We start from the raw sequence: 19,913 nt of genomic DNA, 5'->3' as shown, positions 1-19,913 counted from the left end.
ATAAAATGTAGTCAAATGCAGCTACATTTCAATCCACTCCAATCCTTTTGTATTTGATTCCTATCTTGTGCGCACATGCTGTAATCTTCACTAAGCTTTCATGACTCGTACTGTTTTGAATGCGCACACACATAAACGGGCAAACTATTAGTACGACTAATGGAAACTTGCTTTTTGCTTACACTTTAACATAAAACAGCACTGTGCAGTTTTATTACCTTAACTGAATAGCTTCGGAGTTATTGCAATGGTTCTATGACTGTTTTCAGGTTGAATTTTTGGTGTCTCGCCCCCTCCCTGTTGCCTGTGAGCGGAAAAAAACACACTTGCAAGTTTGAGCCAGCGGGCGGCCGGCCGCAGCATCAGGAAGTGTTGCGTGATATCAGTCTCGCGATGTAACGAATTTCTTTACGGATGCTAAAATGAGCATCAAACAGAAATAACCCGGGGCCGTATTCATGCGGTGTTCAATACAGACTGCCGACATTTCAACAGGGCATAGCTCCTAAAGGGGCCACACCTTATTTCCTCTCGTTACACAACGCATTCTCACCCCAAGGCGTCACTTAACTGACGCCTTGGGAAGCATTTGGACATGCTTCAATATCTGACGCTTCAGGCGCCCTTTAGCGTCAGTTAGATGACGCCCTAGGATCGCGTGTACCCTACCCCCACCCCACACCTAAACCTAACCGCGTCCTCTAACTGATGCTTTCCTTTAGCGTCAGTTAGATGACGCCATAGGATCGCGTCATGTAAGTGACGCTAAAGGGCGCATAAAACGTCAAATATTGAAGCATGGTCAAAGGTGACGCCTTGGGGTGAGAATGCGTTGCGTTACAGCTTCCATCCTACTGAACAGGTATGGGTATACAGGGGGAGGGGATGAGGCCGTGAGTGCAGAGACATCTCTGCGTGAGTGCTTACGAAAGTAGAAGTACTCTAGGGGTCGCAGTTTGACAAAAACGGAAATCCTGCATAGTGTGGCTTTAATCCATCCTGTTTAGAACCAAACTTTAAGGTAACCATGAAATCAAAATGGACAATTGTAGTTTTTATGGAATATTGCAGACAGTGTTTATTATAAATGATTTCTACCATGACAACTCTTGGAAGGGTTGAGCATGGCAATGGATATGACAAAGTTAATTTGTTTAGTCTTGACAGAATTGATCTGATACGCTGCTGTTGATTATTGCTGCTGCTGCTGCAGAGCAAGTACAGAGATCGGCTACTGCCATATGTACACAGACACGCTGCTGTGAGCATGTAAGATATGCTGTGGCTGCTGCTGCACAAATAGCATTTATAAAATAACCCTTAGCAAATATATTCAGGTGGAGAGTTTCAGGGGAACTCTGAAAGTGCACTGCGAACAGCTCCAGTTAACATTGGCCAACTTTTTAAATGTTGAGCAGCAAACTCAATGGGCCCTATTTTAATTATCTGAAACACAAGTATCAAGAGAAAAGTGAAAGTAACTTTGTGGGCGGGTATTGGGTGCTGTTGCTATTTTACCGGCGGGATAAATGACTCTTGCGCCCGACGCAAGTTTAAAAGGGGTTGGTCTGAAACATAGCTGTCAACCCTCCCGTTTTTTTTTTTATGGGTTTCTCATATATTTTAGCTCTTTTCGCGCTGTCTTCCCGTATTTTTACACTCTGTCTGTGTGAGACGTACAAGCTCGGACAGATTTGGCTTGAAGTCGTTCATCCTCGGACGTGGCGCCGCGCGTGCTGTCACTAAAAATGCTATACACGGCCATGCGAAATGAGGTCATGCCGGTCTTGCGCACCCAATGCGTCATTTTTCCCAAGCTCGTGCGGACTCGTTGAGTATAAAGGCTTTATTCCGTGTCAGCACGCACTCTGATTGGTAAAGGTGCACAGACCTCTCCCAATCATCTCCTGCACTCAGCCTCTGAAGCACCTCTAACTCCCCCTCTGTTTACTCAAAGCCCGTCGGTTTCCCTCATAAGCTGATATTAGAATATTTAAACATTCTCTATAATATATATATATTTTTAATGACACACTGTCTCTTTCTCTCTCACACATTTGTAGGCTAGTTATAAACTCTTTAGACTTTTAATAGTTAGTGCTTTATTTTTCAAGTTTGAGGGTAAGAATCGTGTAAAAGAAAAAAATCACTTATTTTGGGCATGGTATTTCACATGGTATTTTCAATGTTCAATGTTGACAGGTATGGTCTGAAATAGCTTCATTATTCATAGGTGTAGTTTGGGCGTTATGTGGAAAACCAATCAGAGCGTCATCAAACATACCCTTTAAGAGCAGGTGCATATTGCATGGCGAATTGTTATTATTATGGTGGATTTACCAGGAACACGCCCGGAGCGTTCACAGCCGAGAAGACTGACGTTATTGTCGGGGCAGTGAAAGACAGAAGTGACGTTATATGGGGATGGGAGAAACCCTTCCAAATCAGTGTCGGTTAAACAGGTGTGGGAGGGGAAAAAAAAAAAAAAACTATATATGATTTTACATTTTCATTGATCCCACAATGATTTCCCTCATGTGTTAATATTTTTCCTTGTTATAATGTATGATTTGCAAAAATAAAAACTGCTGCATCTGTGTTGATGAGAGAATCAAAGTGTATGCACGTTGTGCACCCGCTACATATTGGCCAAGCATGCGCACTTAAAATAGATTTATGAATAACGCGCAACTTGCCTCTGACTTTAGACCAGTTTTTCTTCTGGTCAGTTGCGCTATTGTTTTCTGGAACTGCAAAATAGCACCAGGGAATGTTTGCGCCAAAACACGCCTCCTTTTGTGCCGACCCACCCAGGGAGCGCAAGTTCAATTCCTAGTTTACCGACATGCGTCTGTTGAGGTAAAAACACGCTTTGCACGGGTTTCAAAATAGGAATGATAAATGCGTTAGTGTATCAAGTCATTTGCGCCAGGTGCAAGATAGGGCCCCATGTCTCAGCAGGTTAATTAAAGGACCCATCAGCCTGTGCCATCTAGAGTTTCATGACAGAACTTGTTATTTATCCATGTACATCTTTTTATTTTTAATTCATGTGTACTCGTAATCAAAATAACTTCCCCTCCCTCTTCCAATGACATCTCTTCACTGATGATGTGTTTACTGGGCCGAGGGTGGGATTAGCTGTCACGAGATCAACCAATAGCAAACCACAACCATCCAATGAAACAGATGGAGCATCAAATCTTCCGTATTGTGACACATCTGTTAAAGTGATTATCGAAAAAGCAAAAAAGATGTAGGGCTGGACTTGGTTTTATCCATTGGTTGTTAATTGGATGTAGGCAGATGTGAACGCGAACTTGCAGTTGAATGTGAGAAAGGGGTGAAGTTTAAGCAGACTAAATTATTGGAGAATAATGACACCAGAGAGAGAAGTCTGTCATTTCAATGGAAGGTCGAAATTAACAACATGTTTGGATGAACTACTCACAATTAGATCAATTGCATGCATTTAGAAAATAGACTGTGAATTTTCATTTCATGCAGACTTTATATTTAGTTTGTGTGTGACTCTTGTTCTGCTTCTGTCTTATGTCTAGCAAACATGACTTAGTACAGCCGAAAATAAACACAATTAGTTTGCTCGGTTTGAGGTTGTAAGTTATTGTTTGTTACATTCTCTTCACTTTGTTATTAGTGGGTTAGTTTTCGGGCATCAACAGCTTAGAGTGATCCCTATAAGATCTTAGAGTTTTTATAAGATCCCTATAAAAACATCATCTCTTGCCATGTCCTTTTCCTCCCTCTCCCTCTTTTCTGTTCATTCATTCATCCATTACAATTAAAGGCAATAATGAAATCTCTTTGGTGGTTGTTGCCTTTGACATATTGAACTTGGCCAGATGGTTGGTACTGCATTAAATGCAGCAATGACAGAATTACTTCTCAGGAGTTAATCTTTAAGTTTTCAGTCTTCTGATTGGACATAAAGTGGAGTTTAAGTCTGAGACTTAGTTTAAATGCTTCTGTACAGATTTTTTTTTTTCTCATTTAAAAAAGAAAATGTCGGCAGCACAAATGTGCTAATTTAATTAACTTTTGTTTGATTTATTTTTTCAAGACCTAAAACTTTAATACTATTTTTTTTAAATACAATTTTGAATCCCAGATTTTCTCAAGACGTTTGTTTGTTTATTTGTTTGACCTTTATACTCTTCAGTAAAGGTATACTGTATTCTAACCTTTAAACGACTGGATGAGTTTGATTTATCTTTAAATTATTAATAAAAACACATTTCCACAATAGTGACCTTTTATAAGTTGTAACACTCCTGCAAACTGTCGATATCACCATGCTGGGGTCAGATTCCTGTCAAAAAACAAAACAAAAAAAAAAAAAAAACACTTTCACATACAAATCAGTCTACAGCCTTTCACAGACAAACTAGGAAGTCAGGAAAGGTTTATTTTTTTATTTTTTTATTATTATTATTTTGTTACAAGCTGTTGACACGTTATGATTGATGAATGAAAATTCTTAAATTATAGCCCCTGTAATTTAGAAAATAGCAGTTCAGAAAAAAATATCATTTTTATTCATAAGAATGTTTAATGAATCCTAGCACAGATATTTGCTGGCGCTTTACCTTTGGGCCTATTACTGTTTGCCTAACTGAGAGGATTGAGTTCCAACGTGTGCTGTTCTTTAGCACACTATTTATCTATTCTGCTTCTCTAATTTCACTAAATCCTCTCCAATATGTTCAAACAATAATCCGCTGGCAGCCTTGTCTCTCCACTGTTCCCAGTTCTCCCTGTCCTTGTTTTTATGCTTGCTTGTCTTTGCTCCTCTTTCCTTTTTGAGCTAATCTTACTAAAACCCTCCCATGTGTACAGCACACATAAGAGCTCATTATCTGTCAAACATATGAAGAGTTCAGATGCAAAAGCCTCTAAATGCCATTTGAAATTTTCTTCTTTAATGATGATTTTTATCAAACTTGTATATTTAAGTTCAGTAATTTCACTTAAATAACAATTAATAGGTAATTATCATTGCCATTTAATTGAAATTACTGAACTTAAATATACAAGTTTGATAAAAATCGCCATTAAAGAAGAAAATTTAAAATGGCATTTAGAGGCTTTTGCATCTGAACTCTTCATATTTTATTGGATTCTATACTCATCCGAGAAAATAGTTTTAAAATTTTTTTAAATAAATGTTTTTTTTTTGTTGTTGTTGTTTTTTTTTTTAGTATGTTTAAAATGTAATATTTATCATGGTTTCTTCGATTCCATAAAAGTGATCCATCTTAAGATTTGTCTGATTTATTAATCATCTCAGAACCCAGCTGCTTTTTGTAAAATTGTCATTAACATCATCATTACTGCCAATGTCATTCTCATTACTGCTACCATCATCATCACTGTCAATGTCATAATTGCCATCAACATCGTCGCCATAATGAACAATAGAAATTAGCAGCCTACTACAGTAATTTCACTATAATTTTTCACAATAACATACATCCAAATGTTCCAAAAAGTACACATAATAATATATTTGGGGATATTGAAAAACGCTTTTGTCTTTGTCTTGTCAAATGATTGAGACATTCTACACATCATTTCTTCTTTTGTGCTCCAAAGAAGAATGAAACGTCAACAAATTAAAAGTGCATCAATTTGTCCCTATGTCCTTGCCAAAGAATCAAGGTTGAAACCTCAGGTTTCAAATGAAATGTTCACTTGCAGGAAGACAAAGTTTTACTTTAGCCTGCGCATTAAGCTGAATTAAGCAGGCGAGTGTGTGCCGATTTCCAGCGGTGTGATCTTAAGCTCAGACACCTTGTATAGCCTCTAAGGGCTCTGCAGAACTGTGTTTGAACTTGGTGTCTTTCTCACACACCAACTGTGTGTGCTGCAGACTTAATAGCCTGCAATACACACACACACACACACATACAGCAAAAATACTGTTGCAATATTAATATTTGCCCAACACAAATCCACAATCCAAACAATCAACTCAAGACTAATGAATTTGCCACAGCCGAAGAGAACAAGGCCGGGTATAAAAGACGTCCTATTATTATTTTTTACATTTACATTTATTCATTTAGCAGATGCTTTTATCCAAAGCGACTTACAAATGAGGAATACAAACAATTTATTATAATTTTCTGTGCTGACAGAAGCGATGAGTTTTAAGATGTTTTTGAATATTGTTTGAAACTTATGCATTCCGGATAGGGTTGGGAAGATCATTCCACCACCAAGGAACAGTTAACACAAATGTTCTGAAAAATTGATTTTGTGTCTCTCAGTGAAGGTGACACGAGGCGTTGCTCACTTACCGACCTCAGGCTTCTGGAGTGGATGTAGACTCATAAAAGCAGGTAGAGGTGGGAGGGTGCAGAACCTGTGGCTGTTCAATGCAAGCATCAATGTATTGAACTTGATGTGATATGTAAATGATAGCCAGTTCAGAGAGAGAAACAGAGGTGTGGCGTGGGTTCCCTTGGGCTCAACGAAGGCTGGTCTTCCTGCTGCTTTCTGGATCGTAGAGGTGTGATGGATGTCCAGCCAGAAGGGTTTTACAGTCTAGAAATGACAAGAGGCTAGACAAGAACTTCCTTAGTTAGGAAGGGCACATGTTTTCAACTATATGAAGAGTTCAGATGCAAAAGCCTCTAAATGCCATTTGAAATTTTCTTCTAAAATGACCATTTTTATCAAGTTTGTAAATTTAAGTTCAGTAATTTCACTTAAATGACAATTAATAGGTAATCTTCATTGCCATTTAAGTGAAATTACTGAACTTAAATATACAAGCTTGATAAAAATGATCATTTTAGAAGAAAATTTCAAATGGCACTTAGAGGCTTTTGCATCTGAACTCTTCATATTTAGTTAGGGTAACTCTCCAACGGGAGTTATTCTCCATATTAGTTGGCACTCTTTCTGAATTGTATTTTCCAGGAATGAACACGTCACAAAATATTCCATTTAAATGATTCCCGACCGAGGCATACGCAAAATAAATGTGGCATGGCCTGTTTGAGTTGCGTTAGTAATTTGTTGTCCCTGTTCAAGAGATTTGACTGTATTTTCCTCCCATATTTATCGCGCTTATGGTAAGGGGTGTGGCATTTCAACTCATTCTCATCCTAGGGCGTCATATAGTGACGCTTTTGAAATTTTGTCTAAATCCAACGCACATGGCACCCTTTAGTGTCAATATAACATGCACAGAGCTTTGTTTGGTTATGGGTAGGTTAAAGTCTGGGTTAGGGTTAGGCCGTGTGTCCACCAAAGCGTTTTTAGCCAGCTGAAAACGCTAGACGCCGTGCTTTGGGCGCTTGAGAGCGTTTTGGCAGCGCAGCGTTTTTTCCGTTGAGACGTTTCGTTGCTATAATGTAGAATATCTGCAGCAGTTGAATGTTGTGACAGTTGGTCGGTGTGGTATTAGTCCCGCCTCTCCTCCACTGTGATTGGATGGCTGGTTTAAAAAGTGACAGTGTTGAGCGCTGCGTTTTATCCAAAGTTGAACATTTTTCAACTCCCAGCGACCAGTAAAAAACGCTGGGAGCTCGGCGCTTCAGTGTGAAAAAAAAAACCGTTCAGCGCCTCGGTACACTCATGGCGTTTAAAAAACGTGGCGCTCCCATTGAAAACAATTGAAAACATACGCCAGGCGCGTGCAAAAACGCTTTGGTGGACATACGGCCTTAGGGTTAGACCACTAGGAGGCGCCTTCTGGCCCATATATACCTGTGCTTCATTTGACGCTAAAGGGTGCCATGTGTGTTGGATTTACACGAAATTTCCAAAGCGTCACTATATGGCGTCTTGGGATGAGAACGGGCTGGGCATTTCCGAAACATGCTCAAAGCCGTTGTCCAACACACTGATTCAGCTGACCAATCAGAGCACATTGCGTTTTTTGGAAGGAGGAGCTTCATAGAGACAGGAACTAAACAGAGTGTTACTGACAGACTGGGAAGAGAGGTGCTGCAACAATGTAAAATATTTGAAAAATAAAGGTTTTAGACCATGGAAACCTCTTCTAGTAGACCCCAATAACAAAATCAAGACTTTGTGAAAGGGCATAACTTTTGTTGTTTCGTTATCTTGTTTAATTGATTGTTTAATTTCGCAAATAAGTTGATTCGACTCAATTTTCACCTTTTGTTTCCCTCATTCAGACTGAAGCAGGGGATAAAGATGAAAAGGAGGGTTTATTTCCAAAGGTGGATTACAGTGTATGTTAATGTGACGTGAAGATGATGTTAATCAAAGCAGTGTTGTGGTGCCCACAAACCCTCTGACTCTACCCCCTCCACACGGCCACACGCTGGCAGGCGTGACCCCTGCGGTCTCCATCGCTCTTTTCCCTCTCTCTCTCTTTCTACTCTCTCTCTTTCTTCTACTCTCTCGTTTTTATCAGAGCCAAATCCAATCATGTAAACCCCTCCGCCCCCCTGCCCTGTACTCTGACTAATGTCATTAATCTGAAGCGCATACATCCTGAAAGATTTCCTTTACACCTCCCTTTCGTTTGCTAGGCATGTCTGTCCGTATTTATTCACAGTTTCTCCTTCTCTTGCTTTTCCTCCCGTCATAGTGTATACATGTCTGCTTTGATAAGGCTAGTATTCGCAGCCGGCCACTAAATATTTTACTCTGTGTTGTGATATATAGATCATGTAAAGTGCATGATCATAAAATAAATAAATAAATATATTTTTTAACATCTTACTATGAGGTCTTAAGATCAAACGCTGGATTATATATATATATATATATATATATATATATATATATGCAATTTTTTTTTTGAAAAATACGTTTGAAAAATCTTTGTTTGAACCTGCCACAGGTTCAGTGTACACTGGCGTTTATGTACATACAAGATCATCTCATAACATTTCGAAGGTACTCAACTATATGATCGCAAATAAATCTTGCCTGGGTAGATCAGCTAAAGTGTTGTCTCCTCAAGTGCCCAACTGCCTTGTGATCGTCTTGCAGCCTCTTCTTAATTACCAATCCTAGATTTGATTATTCTTCTGTTAGAATTAGATAACAGCAGCTGTTTGTAATGAACAATTACAATGTGTAATGTGTCGCTTGGGACCTGATTTTAAATGGGGAGCACGTAAAGAACAAATAATAATGTTTTTTGTTGTTGTTGTTTTGTCTTGTTCTCCAGTAGCCTACAATTTTTTTTATTTTGCATCTTGCAATATATATATATATAATTTGTTATACAGAAAACATCAAAAAACATACTGAATCCAAAACATTAAATGTTTTGCAGCGTTTTTCTGTGGGCGTTTTTGGATAGAAGAGCCAAAAAAGGATCCTTTGTGCCATGCTGTATTTTTGTGCGTAGGCAGCTGAAGCCCTGACCAGGCACGCCGTCACACCCGTCCAGATTTAGGTGCTTCTCTGTTGTGAGTCCGCAGTATACAGAATGCCACTGTTCGTTCAGGAACAAAGGGAGGATGTGGCCAGTTCCCTACAGCTGACCTCCACCCGAGCCGGACTGATCTGGTGTCAGTTGTGTGTCTCACCGGCCTCTCTGTGGCTGTCTCTGACTGACTCATGGCTGGAGAGCAGAGTTCTTCTGAGGGTTTGTGTTATTGCAGAATAACAATGTGGAACTAATATGGCAGGGGAATTGTACTGAGAGCTCTGAGACGGTTTGTTTGGATCTGTTTGTGTGCGTGTTTGGTGGAGTAATTTACATTGAATTGGAAGTGGCCTCACAAAATATTTAGACACTTAAGCCACAGTTTAGAATGAATAGCATTAAATGAAAAAAAAAATATCAGAGGCAGAAGCAGTTATAGCACGAAAACAACATGATTGGACCTCAGACGTGAGTTGTAAAGTCTACAAATCGCGAGATATGAATATGAAAATTCTGAGAAAGAAGCGAATTGTGTGAAATTCAAAAATTAACTTTATATGACATTTTCTGAATTATTATTATTTTTATTATTATGTTGTCGCACACTTCCATAGAATGCTAATAGTACTTCATACTCAACAATTACATCCTTTTAATAGTAATGTGATGTCTATCTGTATCTTACATTTCTTAAAGTGGTAGTTCACCCAAAAATAAGAAATGCAGAAATCTGCAGAAGAAAATCTAGCAGGTATGGAACGACATTGGAGTGAGTAGCCTACATCATGATGACAGAATGTTTGGGTGAACTATCCGTTGATTTTTGATTGACAAAAGCCATAGAACTTTGTTTTACACACCTCATTTTTGAAAGGTAGCCAATAGCCCTTCACTGACAGTTCAAGCAGGTGGTCATTCCACCTCTCTGTGTGAGGTTATAGGGACACAATTCTTCCTTGTCACATAAACACACACACATGCTCAGTGGTGAATGATAAATGTGTGGAAGTATGTGTGTTAGATGACATTCAGCATGGGGTAGGTATCCCATCTCAGTGTGAGGTGGGCATATTTTCCAGACACTGAATACACTGCTTAGAGTCACTCAAGCAACCCTTTGAAATTCAGCTATTGTATTTTTTTTCTACCTCCTTGCAATGATTTATGAGAGTACATGTTCTTGATATTGTGAAGCTCATACCCCATTTTCTAGTGATTATTCAGCTTTTTCAAGCTGAACCATTATTTCTGACCGTTAGAATAGAATGAAACATTGTTTTTTGGTGAGCATAAGGGCATGTGTAGTGTGTACACAGACATAGTTTACTGGGGTATAAAGAATCAATATCACTGCTCAAAGTCAGGTTTAAAAGGATAGTTCGCTCCAACATTAGTGCAGTTGATGATGCTGAAAATACCATATTCTCAATAGTATGTACTCTCAGTATGAGCTTTCACAGGCTCTATGCAATGTTGCATGACATCCTAAATTAAGCATATAATGTTTCATACTAATAGCAAAGCACCAACTGTTCAGAGAGCTTTTATGAAAGAAACATGAGTCATTTTAAATTACTAATATTGCTTATCTTGCTCTTAACAAATTTTCAGAATAACTGGAATAACAGAATACATTTTCATTGAATTTTTGCTGCATCCCGAATTTAAATGTTTTGGAGTTGGTGGTTGAGCATTTAGTTTTGCAATTGGAGAATGAATAAAAGCAGATAGATAAAGCAGCTGGGCTTCAGTGGTTAAACTCTAAGTGAATTTGTATAATTTGCCAAAAGGACAATGGCTAAAATCATTTATTTTAAAATCATTAAAATCAATCACTTTTTTCCCCCTGTATGATCTAAATGTTAAACAAATATTTTTATGGAGTCAGATGCAATGAAATAATTATATTTATAATACATTATTATAGATTTTAAGTATATAACATAAGTGTATATATCGGCCGTTTTGGGCGTTGGCCATTTTGAATTTTGCAGCACTATGAAACTCGGTATCGGTCATCGATTCGATCCTCTGAAGAAGCCTGAAAAGTTTCAAGCCAGTGCCACCTAGTGGTAAAATCAAATATTCACATGTTTATAACTTTGGATTTGGTTTACTTATTTCCACTTGAGTCATCACCTTAGATTTCTGAATCCTTGCAGAGTCCAACGATACCAAACATGCTAGGTTTCAACTTATGATTTGCACAACGTTGTGATTTAGCGTTTAAACAACTTTTGAGAATATCTTTTGAAAAACCGTTAGTCTGATCGCGATTAAACCACCATCGGAAAATCGAAAACATAGGTCGTTGCCTATATGCTAATGGCCAAAAGTAAAAACAATAATAATAGTAAGTGGGGAAAAAATAAATAAATAATAATAAATATATATATATATATATATATATATATATATATATATATATATTGAAACATTTCTCTATCTATACTGTATATATAATTGTCTATAACTCTTAAACGAAATTAGAAATTTTCACTAAATTTGACACGCTTATATATGAGGATGCACAAAAAAAAGTGGTTGGACTGCTCCACTTGGGGGTGCTATTATTGAACAAAACATGAAATTGGCTCTAACTACAGTACTTCAAAATTGGCATGCAGTGTCAGTTGCTATCATTGTCCATTATGACATTGGTTTACCTTGAAAAACATGGCCGTCAGTTTAATTACAAACTTACAAAAAAGATCCAAAGCTGTAACTGCAATGGTGTTGCATATTGGTATTTTTATGAATGCTAAAAGCATATCTAGCATATCATTATACAAAACTCAGTATGTGTCTTTCGCACTGTGCCCTGAAGGTACTCAAAAGGTTACAAGTTCCCTCTTGTGGTAAAACATTTTTTTTTTTTTATGAATATTGTAAACAATTATTACAACTTAGTACAATTCAATTTGTTTATAGGTAATCAACCCTTTTTGCTTAAAACTGTCTCCAAATGTCTTTATTTACATTTTTTTTCAGTTGGTCTGCTGCTAGCTTCCTTGTTTGCTTCTGTTGTGCTTGGGCCCAAAAATTGCTGCTTGCAGCTATATTTATTATTAGCAGTAAATATTTTCTTGAGTGAAACCAGTTAGTTACCACATGGCAAAATGTTTTTCATCTTTTTTTTAATTTTTTTTTTTTTTTTTTTTTTACTCTTACTGTATTTTAATCTGTGTACCTTTATCTGGAATTTTATGGGAAACATCCAGGACATCGTTTTTACCTACGAGAAACAACAATGAGAATTGTATTAAGTCTCCACAGATATAAAAGAGCAACCTTTGAGCAAAACATTTTTTCTTCTGGGTCACTTTGTGACTCAATACATCATTGAAGGGGAAGAATATGAGTTTGAGATTATTGCCTTTCAAACATCTTAGCTCCTTATTCCTTACTTTAGCATCTCATTAGCATGTGTCTGCTAGCAACATTGTAAAGTCAGTCACATCCCTGTGAATGACATTGTATCACTCTACAACCATAAACTTATCTATACCCAACTATTATCCAACCAGGAAAAGGAAAACAGAACAAATCCAGGAGACTCTGTAAAGGGATTTCAAGCTCTGCAAAAGCATTAGTGTGTCTACTGTGATCAAAAAAGTAATTTGACATGAATAAGAAAAAGGGATACAAGATTTATGACTCCTATGGTTGTCTCTGGTGTAGCAGATATATTGCTATTGAATATCTAGGTGAGCGTGTGAGCTGTTCATGGTATTATTAGTTATCAGCAACTTCAATATTTCTCTGAGGGTTGTAGATAAAACCTCCTGTCCGATTCTCACCGTTGACTAAGACTGAGTCTGATACAATACTGCAGAGAATTATGCCCCCCCCCCCCCCCATTGACAGCAAATATCATGTAATTTAATGCAATAACATTTTGGCTTTGTAATCTTGCAGATCTAAACAATAGTCAGCGGTTGAAATGCGTGACCTTTTCCCGGGCTTTTCCTGGTTCTTCATCATGTGGGTGTCTGAAGCGTATGAATGCCAAGTATCTTCTCAGCATGCTTCCATTTTTCAAAGCCTCTGTATCCAGCCAAGCTGGTATGGAGCAACATTTCATGCTGTTTTACATTTCCCTGGTAAATGCCAGCTTTAGCTTGCCCACCTGGCACCACAGGAAGTACCAAATTGGGAATGGGGAGAGGATGCAAAAGAGAAATTATTTTACGTACAAGCAGTCTCTCTCTCCATCAATCTTTCTCGTATTCTCCTCCAACTTCTCATCCTCAAACAGTTGACTATTGAAACAGGTCTCTTAACCATCAGCCTTTACCTATAACCTTTAATCACTTGCTTCCACTGAACTAATGAAGGCCTTTGAGAATCTGTGTATGAGTAAAAATTAAAATATATTTATTGTATGATGGATTTCTTGCTCACATGGGAACATTTTTGTAGTAAATGTAATTGCTATGAAAAAAAAAGCATCGTTTGATTTATTAATCATCCAAAACTGATTTATTCAGGAAGCAAACACGTCTTTATGAGTCAATCAGTTAATCATTCACTCAATCAATTCAATCAAATGTGAAACGTGTCTTTAGATTTAGTCAAAAATTCAAATTTACTCAGGAACGAAACCTGTCTTTATGATTGATTCATTGCATCATTCATTAAACCAACTGGTTCAGTTCATCCAACACTGATTAATTCAGTAAAAGCCACTAATGTGTTGCTCAGAACTATCTTTGTTGGCGGAGCAAAAACAAATGCAAGTTGAAAAAAGTAAATGACAATATCTGGATAAATTTAAAGTTACGACTTTATTTAATTGTTGTGAAAAGCAAAGTCACACTTACTGTACAATCACACTGTTTGTCTGGATATCAGCATGGCTTAAATCATCTGCGGCAGCCTATTTTCAGAATAACGACTGCTCACAATATTGTTTAGTTAAACCGCTTTATGAATTTTCAGAAATGTATGAATTTAACTGAAACAGTTTTTTACATCTGTTAACGCCAGTTGTTGAGCAATATTTGGGTATATGTGCGTATTTTTGGACTGTGTATGTGTGTGTGATAGCAGATAAACGTCAGCGAGTGGCAGGTGGATGAACAGACAGGGAAATTGATGAGCTCTTTTACTGATGCCCTGTGGCTGTAAATCTAACAGCTGGAGCTGTGGCCTACTAACAAAGAGTCTTATCTACAATAAACCTCTTTCCATCTCCCTCTTTTATCTTTTCTGCTTTTTGCCCATTGACTTTTCCTTTTTTCACTCCCACATCCTTGCCTTTTCCATCTCTTTTCATTAAATAGACCACATCCACGGTAACCTTTACGGGTGGAAATGAATTTGCCATCTTCCGTCATTTTTAAAATTTGCGGGCATGACTCTGTCATGCTTTTGTGATGTGCCTCCCATTCCAGCATGACGTTCTGCTGTGAGTTCCCCTGGTGTTCGCTGGCCTGTAGATGACCACATCACCCTGTGACATGCTCATAAATTATTCTGAGCACCTGCAGCTTCAGGCGTTGTGAATGAAGAAGCTCTTGCCTGCTCTCTCTGGGGAGGTCCATTATGCCTCCCCAACCAACACTCTCAGTTGTTTGTGAGATAGTAGCTCTGGTTAAAGGAGTTCTTCAAGTTCAATACAACTGTAAATACTCAATCTGCAGTATATGTGGCAGTGGCATGATGTTGATTACCACAAAAAAACAAAAAAAGTAATTAATAATGTTTTCTCTAAAAAAAAAAAAAATGTTTATCTTAATATAACCAGTCTAAAATCAAAGAGTGCATGTGCCAGTGTTTTTGCAAGCAGTGTGTCACTTCTGTCTTGCTGTTCACAGTACCAGAAGTGATTCTAGCGAACCGGCAGCTTGCATAAACTCCTGGAACTCTCATCTGTCCTTTATATAGAATCTGCAACCATTGAATCACTCACTCACAGTTTTCTATATTTATATACAAAGAACAATGTTATTATAATGTTATTACATTTCTCAAGACTGCAATAGACAGCGCCAGCAGTTCTCCACTGTCACCCTCTTATGTGTGGAACTAACATGAGTTGAGAACTTAGGCACTTAAAATGGAAGTAAAGGGGGTGAAATTATGGAGGATTTAAAAGAGAATAAAAGAAAATAAAATAAAAAAAATATGAATAATATATGTTAACATGCATATTGTTTACGCCTTGTCACTATACTTTTGAAACAATGACTATTTAACATTTTTTTGTATTGGCTCCATTCACTTCCATCGTACATTTTCTCTCTGTGACCCAGATTTATGTTTTTGTTTTTTTGTTTTTTATGGTCAAATTGATACGGTAATACCAACACAAATGTTATTGTTCGTATCACTTTGTATCAATTGCTGAAGAAGCCTCCAGAGCTAAAATTCAGATATGGTAATGGGTATTTCATTTCCGACATGTGCTGTAAGGGGTAGACCAATCACAACAGACTGAGCCATCTGACCAATCAGAGCAGAGTAAACTCTCGGAAAGGGGCTTTGAGAGACCCAATCCTTGATCTAACCATTTCAGACTGTGAGAACAAATGGTGAGGCTGCAATGTATATTTTGAGAACATTTATGATTTTCTTTCTTTTTTTTTCTTTTTTTTTTTGGATGCATGTAAACCTATTGTTGGAGAACACCTTTAAAATAGCATAATAGGGGTCCTTTGAGAAAAATAGAGAGCTAAACATTGTAAACTTTTAATTCAACATTACGATTGAAATGCTATGGATTTAACTTAAAGGTGCCCTAAAATGTGTTGAAATAATATTTAAAATTTGATATCTACGTGGAGGGTATGTGGCTTATTTAAGGGCATTTAACATGTTAAAATGGTTCTCCAGGTCCATTTACAACTCTAGAAATTTGCCCTAGAATGAAATGGTCTGTTTTACCTTATTTGGAAGGGCCATGAATATAGTAATGAGCAGTTCTGCTCTGATTGGCTGTTTCACTGTTTCACTTCACACACTCTGAAATACAAGCAAACATTAACAAATATGTCTTGTCAAATAAATTACTTCAACTTATGTGGTGGAGAAAGTTACATTAGCTAGAGAGATCGAGTGAGCTAACATTATCTCTGAGCAACTAAACAAACGTAGTTAGCCCCTGACGTGTTGTTAATGAAATAGACGAAATTAAAATTATTTGACAAAAGGGTATTTACATATGTATCTACAAAGTATTATTTTGTAGATCTATATGACAACACAGGCAGGAAATATTAACCTCAGCTTAAATACTTTGTCATACTATTTAGTTATGTAGGCTCGTTACTTGGAGTTTGCTATTATTACTGTACTAGGATCTTGTGCTGGATCTAGATAACACAGTGTAAATTATCGATAATGAAATCACTAGTTTACCGCTTGTGGGAATATAGTTGGAATTCCCCCCTTCTTCAGTATGAGGCGCTTAGAGAAGCCTGCTTGAAATTGTCCCAGGTTAGAAAATAAGTCTGTGTTGAAATGGGCACAGCAAACAACTTTGAAATAAACTGTTGTGGTATCCGATTATAGATAAACATCAACCACGCTTGCTGACATTTCTTTTCTGTGGGAAGGGTATGAAAAGTTCTCACATCCCCTGCACAGCCTGGAACACAACTTTTGTTTCCATGATCTGCCATTTACCCCATGATCCTCGCTTGTTTCTTCACCTGCAGAACGTCCGATGCGCAGTTCTGTCTGGTATTGAACATGGGCTGGCATGCAAATTTTTGAGTCGTACATATTAATGATCCTGACTATTTTCGGTTTTATGTGGAGATTTGCCTATTTTTTTCAGGGGTGTTTTTCAAAAACGGGATTTAAATAAGAAGGTATTTGAGACTTACTGTAAGTCATGTCCATTTACTTAACTCTTGTTGTTTAACTATGCCAAGATACATTGTGCGGCACCTTTAAGCCAGTGGTTGTATTCTGAGTGTTACATGCAGACTTTTTCACTTGTTTGGAATTTTAATCTTCCTTCTTGCTTTCAAAACCAAATTGCTCTTGATTTCCCCAGAAAATTGGAGTTTACAGTGGCTAACCATGTGGAATAAGTTAGAAATTACTCCCCGCTAGTTTTTTATTAAATCAGAAGCTTGAATTTGGAACGGTGGGGGAAAAAAGAGCAAATGTGAGTACATCCGGCATATAAATGTATTTTTTTCTGGCATTTGAGGTCATTCAGTTTATGGTGGCTCTGTCTATTGTGTCCGAAGTGGTTTCTTGTGGTCGGTATCGATCTGTATTGACCTGGTCCTTGTGGTTGCAGCTGTAGGCTAATTCAGCACTCTGCTTCTTCCGTTGACATTTACATCGTACTATCTTGTCTTTTTCAAGTAGAGTCGTAAAGCAGGGCTTCAAATGGCCTTCATTTCCCTCAAATAAATCACTCCTTTACCCTGTCTTATAAAGTGCCCACCCAGGCACTTTATAAGAAAGATACCAGAACAATGAAATAATGTAGTCAGAGAGCGTTTAAAATATATATATATATATATTCTTTGTGAGAAGATAGAATGAAATGACCTCAGGGGACGGTTACAAGCTATCATGGAAATTAAAAATATAAAAATAGAGATGCAATATACCATTTCATCACTTGGTATTTATATATTTTCCTTCATGTCTGTGACCTCAGCAAATCTGTCAGCTCAACTTTATATGCTGCTTCATTCTGTGTACTTATGTTTCCATTGCTCTATAACTGAAAAAAAATGGAAGATGTCGAGGAGATGAGGGGTTTGAGGCTGTTGCTTTAATATTTTATTTACTTTAATAGTTTTAATTGCTTAATAGTCAATTACTATTCTATGTATCTATTCACTCTCCAACAAAATTAACAGTGGCAGATGGCATTAGTTGTGAGATGTCACAAGTTTTCAAAGTAAAAATGTCACAATTTCTAATAAGCAATGAAAATAGCAAATGTGGGTACTTATTACTACTCTAAAGTACTAATATGCACCTTTTATGGGTAGATAATGTACGAAGTTGTCCCTTTTATGAACACTGCCCGTTACAAGCTAGGTGCTTATAAAGGTACATTTTGTGCACTTATTATTTGTATTAATGTATTTTATTTGATTTCATAAATATTATTATCAATATCCACATTTTAAAATTTCATGAAAAATATATATATTTTAAAACCATGTTAACGGCCTCTTTCTTTCTTCTTCTTATGACCACAAAGATGTTTCTGGCATGCTGTGAAATCCATCAGTAAAATCAGCTTGTCTTCACTACTGCACTTCCCTAGAGTGTTTTGAATTATAGTCCCTGGGAATACGGGAATATTGATTCGGGCAATGGGTATTTGACTCCTCCTGCTCATGTCCTGTTTTTAGCTATATTTAATGTCTTAAGTGCATGTAGGCTTCAGACATAAATTATGACTTGCAAAGGAAGTGTAAGAGGATACGATCAGGATATTGAACATGAATGCCAATCAAGACATCTGTTCAAGACTACTGACTCTATTGCTAAGTTGTCTCTTTCATCTTCATCTCTCTTTTAGGGCCATGGGGTAGGTGCATGGGGAACGAGTGTGGTCCGGGAGGAAGTCAAAGCCGAGCGGTATGGTGTGCCCACTCCGAGGGCTGGACCACGTTACACACCAACTGCCAGCAGTCAGAGCGGCCCAGCAACCAACAGAGCTGCTTCCGGGTTTGCGATTGGCACAAAGAGCTGTACGACTGGCAGCTAGGGGCCTGGAACCAGTGTGTGCCGGTGTCTATGCGTAGTGCAGGCGTGCCAAGGCCAGCGGTATGCACTCGGGGCGAAGAGGGCATCCAGACGCGGGAAGTGGGCTGCGTGCACAAATCAGATGGCGTGTCTGCGGAAGATGCCATCTGCGAGTACTTTGAGCCCAAGCCCCGGTTAGAGCAGGCCTGCCTTATCCCGTGCCCACGCGACTGCGTGGTGTCCGAGTTCTCCCCATGGACGTCCTGCTCCAAGAGTTGTGGGATGGGCTTGCAGAACCGTTTGCGTGTGGTTCTAGCCCCGCCCCTTTTTGGCGGTTCGGCTTGCCCCAACCTCACAGAGTTCAGCACCTGCCAGCCAGGCCAATGTGAGGGCAAGGAAAGCCTGCACAGCCTGAGGGTGGGACCTTGGGGCCCCTGTACCACCTCACCTATACGACAGGCACGGGAAACCCAAGAAGCCCGAGAGCCGAAACGAGAACGGAAAGCAAAACGGGACCGGCAAGCCAGGCAGGAGCGGCAAGGCAAGCGCCGCAAGAACAAAGAGAAAAAGGAGGTGAAGGAAAACAAAGGAGAACGTGTGAGGGACAGGGCGAGGGCAAAGGGGAAGATGAGGGACCCTGAGACCCGGGAGCTCATCAAAAATAAGAGGACGAGGAATCGGCAGAACCGCCAGGGGTTGAAGTTCTGGGACCTGCAGGTGGGCTATCAGACCCGGGAGGTGACGTGTGTGCACCGAAGCGGAAGCACGGCAGAGTTCAGGTCAGCCCCTTCTTCTTCATCTCTTGTCTTTATGCACAGTTTGGTTTGGTTATAAAGTTGTTATTATTTTAGAGGCTTCG

The 19,913-nt window shown here is 38.5% G+C and overlaps 1 protein-coding gene across 1 annotated transcript in view; it reads left to right on the top strand.

Annotated features, from left to right (window-relative positions):
* The window catches only part of thsd7aa (thrombospondin, type I, domain containing 7Aa), a 132,490-nt gene that overhangs the window by 31,474 nt on the left and 81,103 nt on the right, over positions 1–19,913 (top strand). The window contains exon 2 of the mRNA XM_039681189.2: positions 18,888–19,833. Coding sequence (XP_039537123.2) covers positions 18,888–19,833 — 946 coding nt within the window. The remainder of the gene's footprint in view (positions 1–18,887; positions 19,834–19,913) is intronic.

The sequence above is a fragment of the Pimephales promelas genome, chromosome 18 (assembly GCF_988280905.1).
Source record: "Pimephales promelas chromosome 18, fPimPro1.hap1.1, whole genome shotgun sequence".
NCBI lineage: Eukaryota > Metazoa > Chordata > Actinopteri > Cypriniformes > Leuciscidae > Pimephales > Pimephales promelas.
Note: the sequence above shows the minus strand (reverse complement) of the source record. Positions and strands in the feature narration are given on the sequence as shown.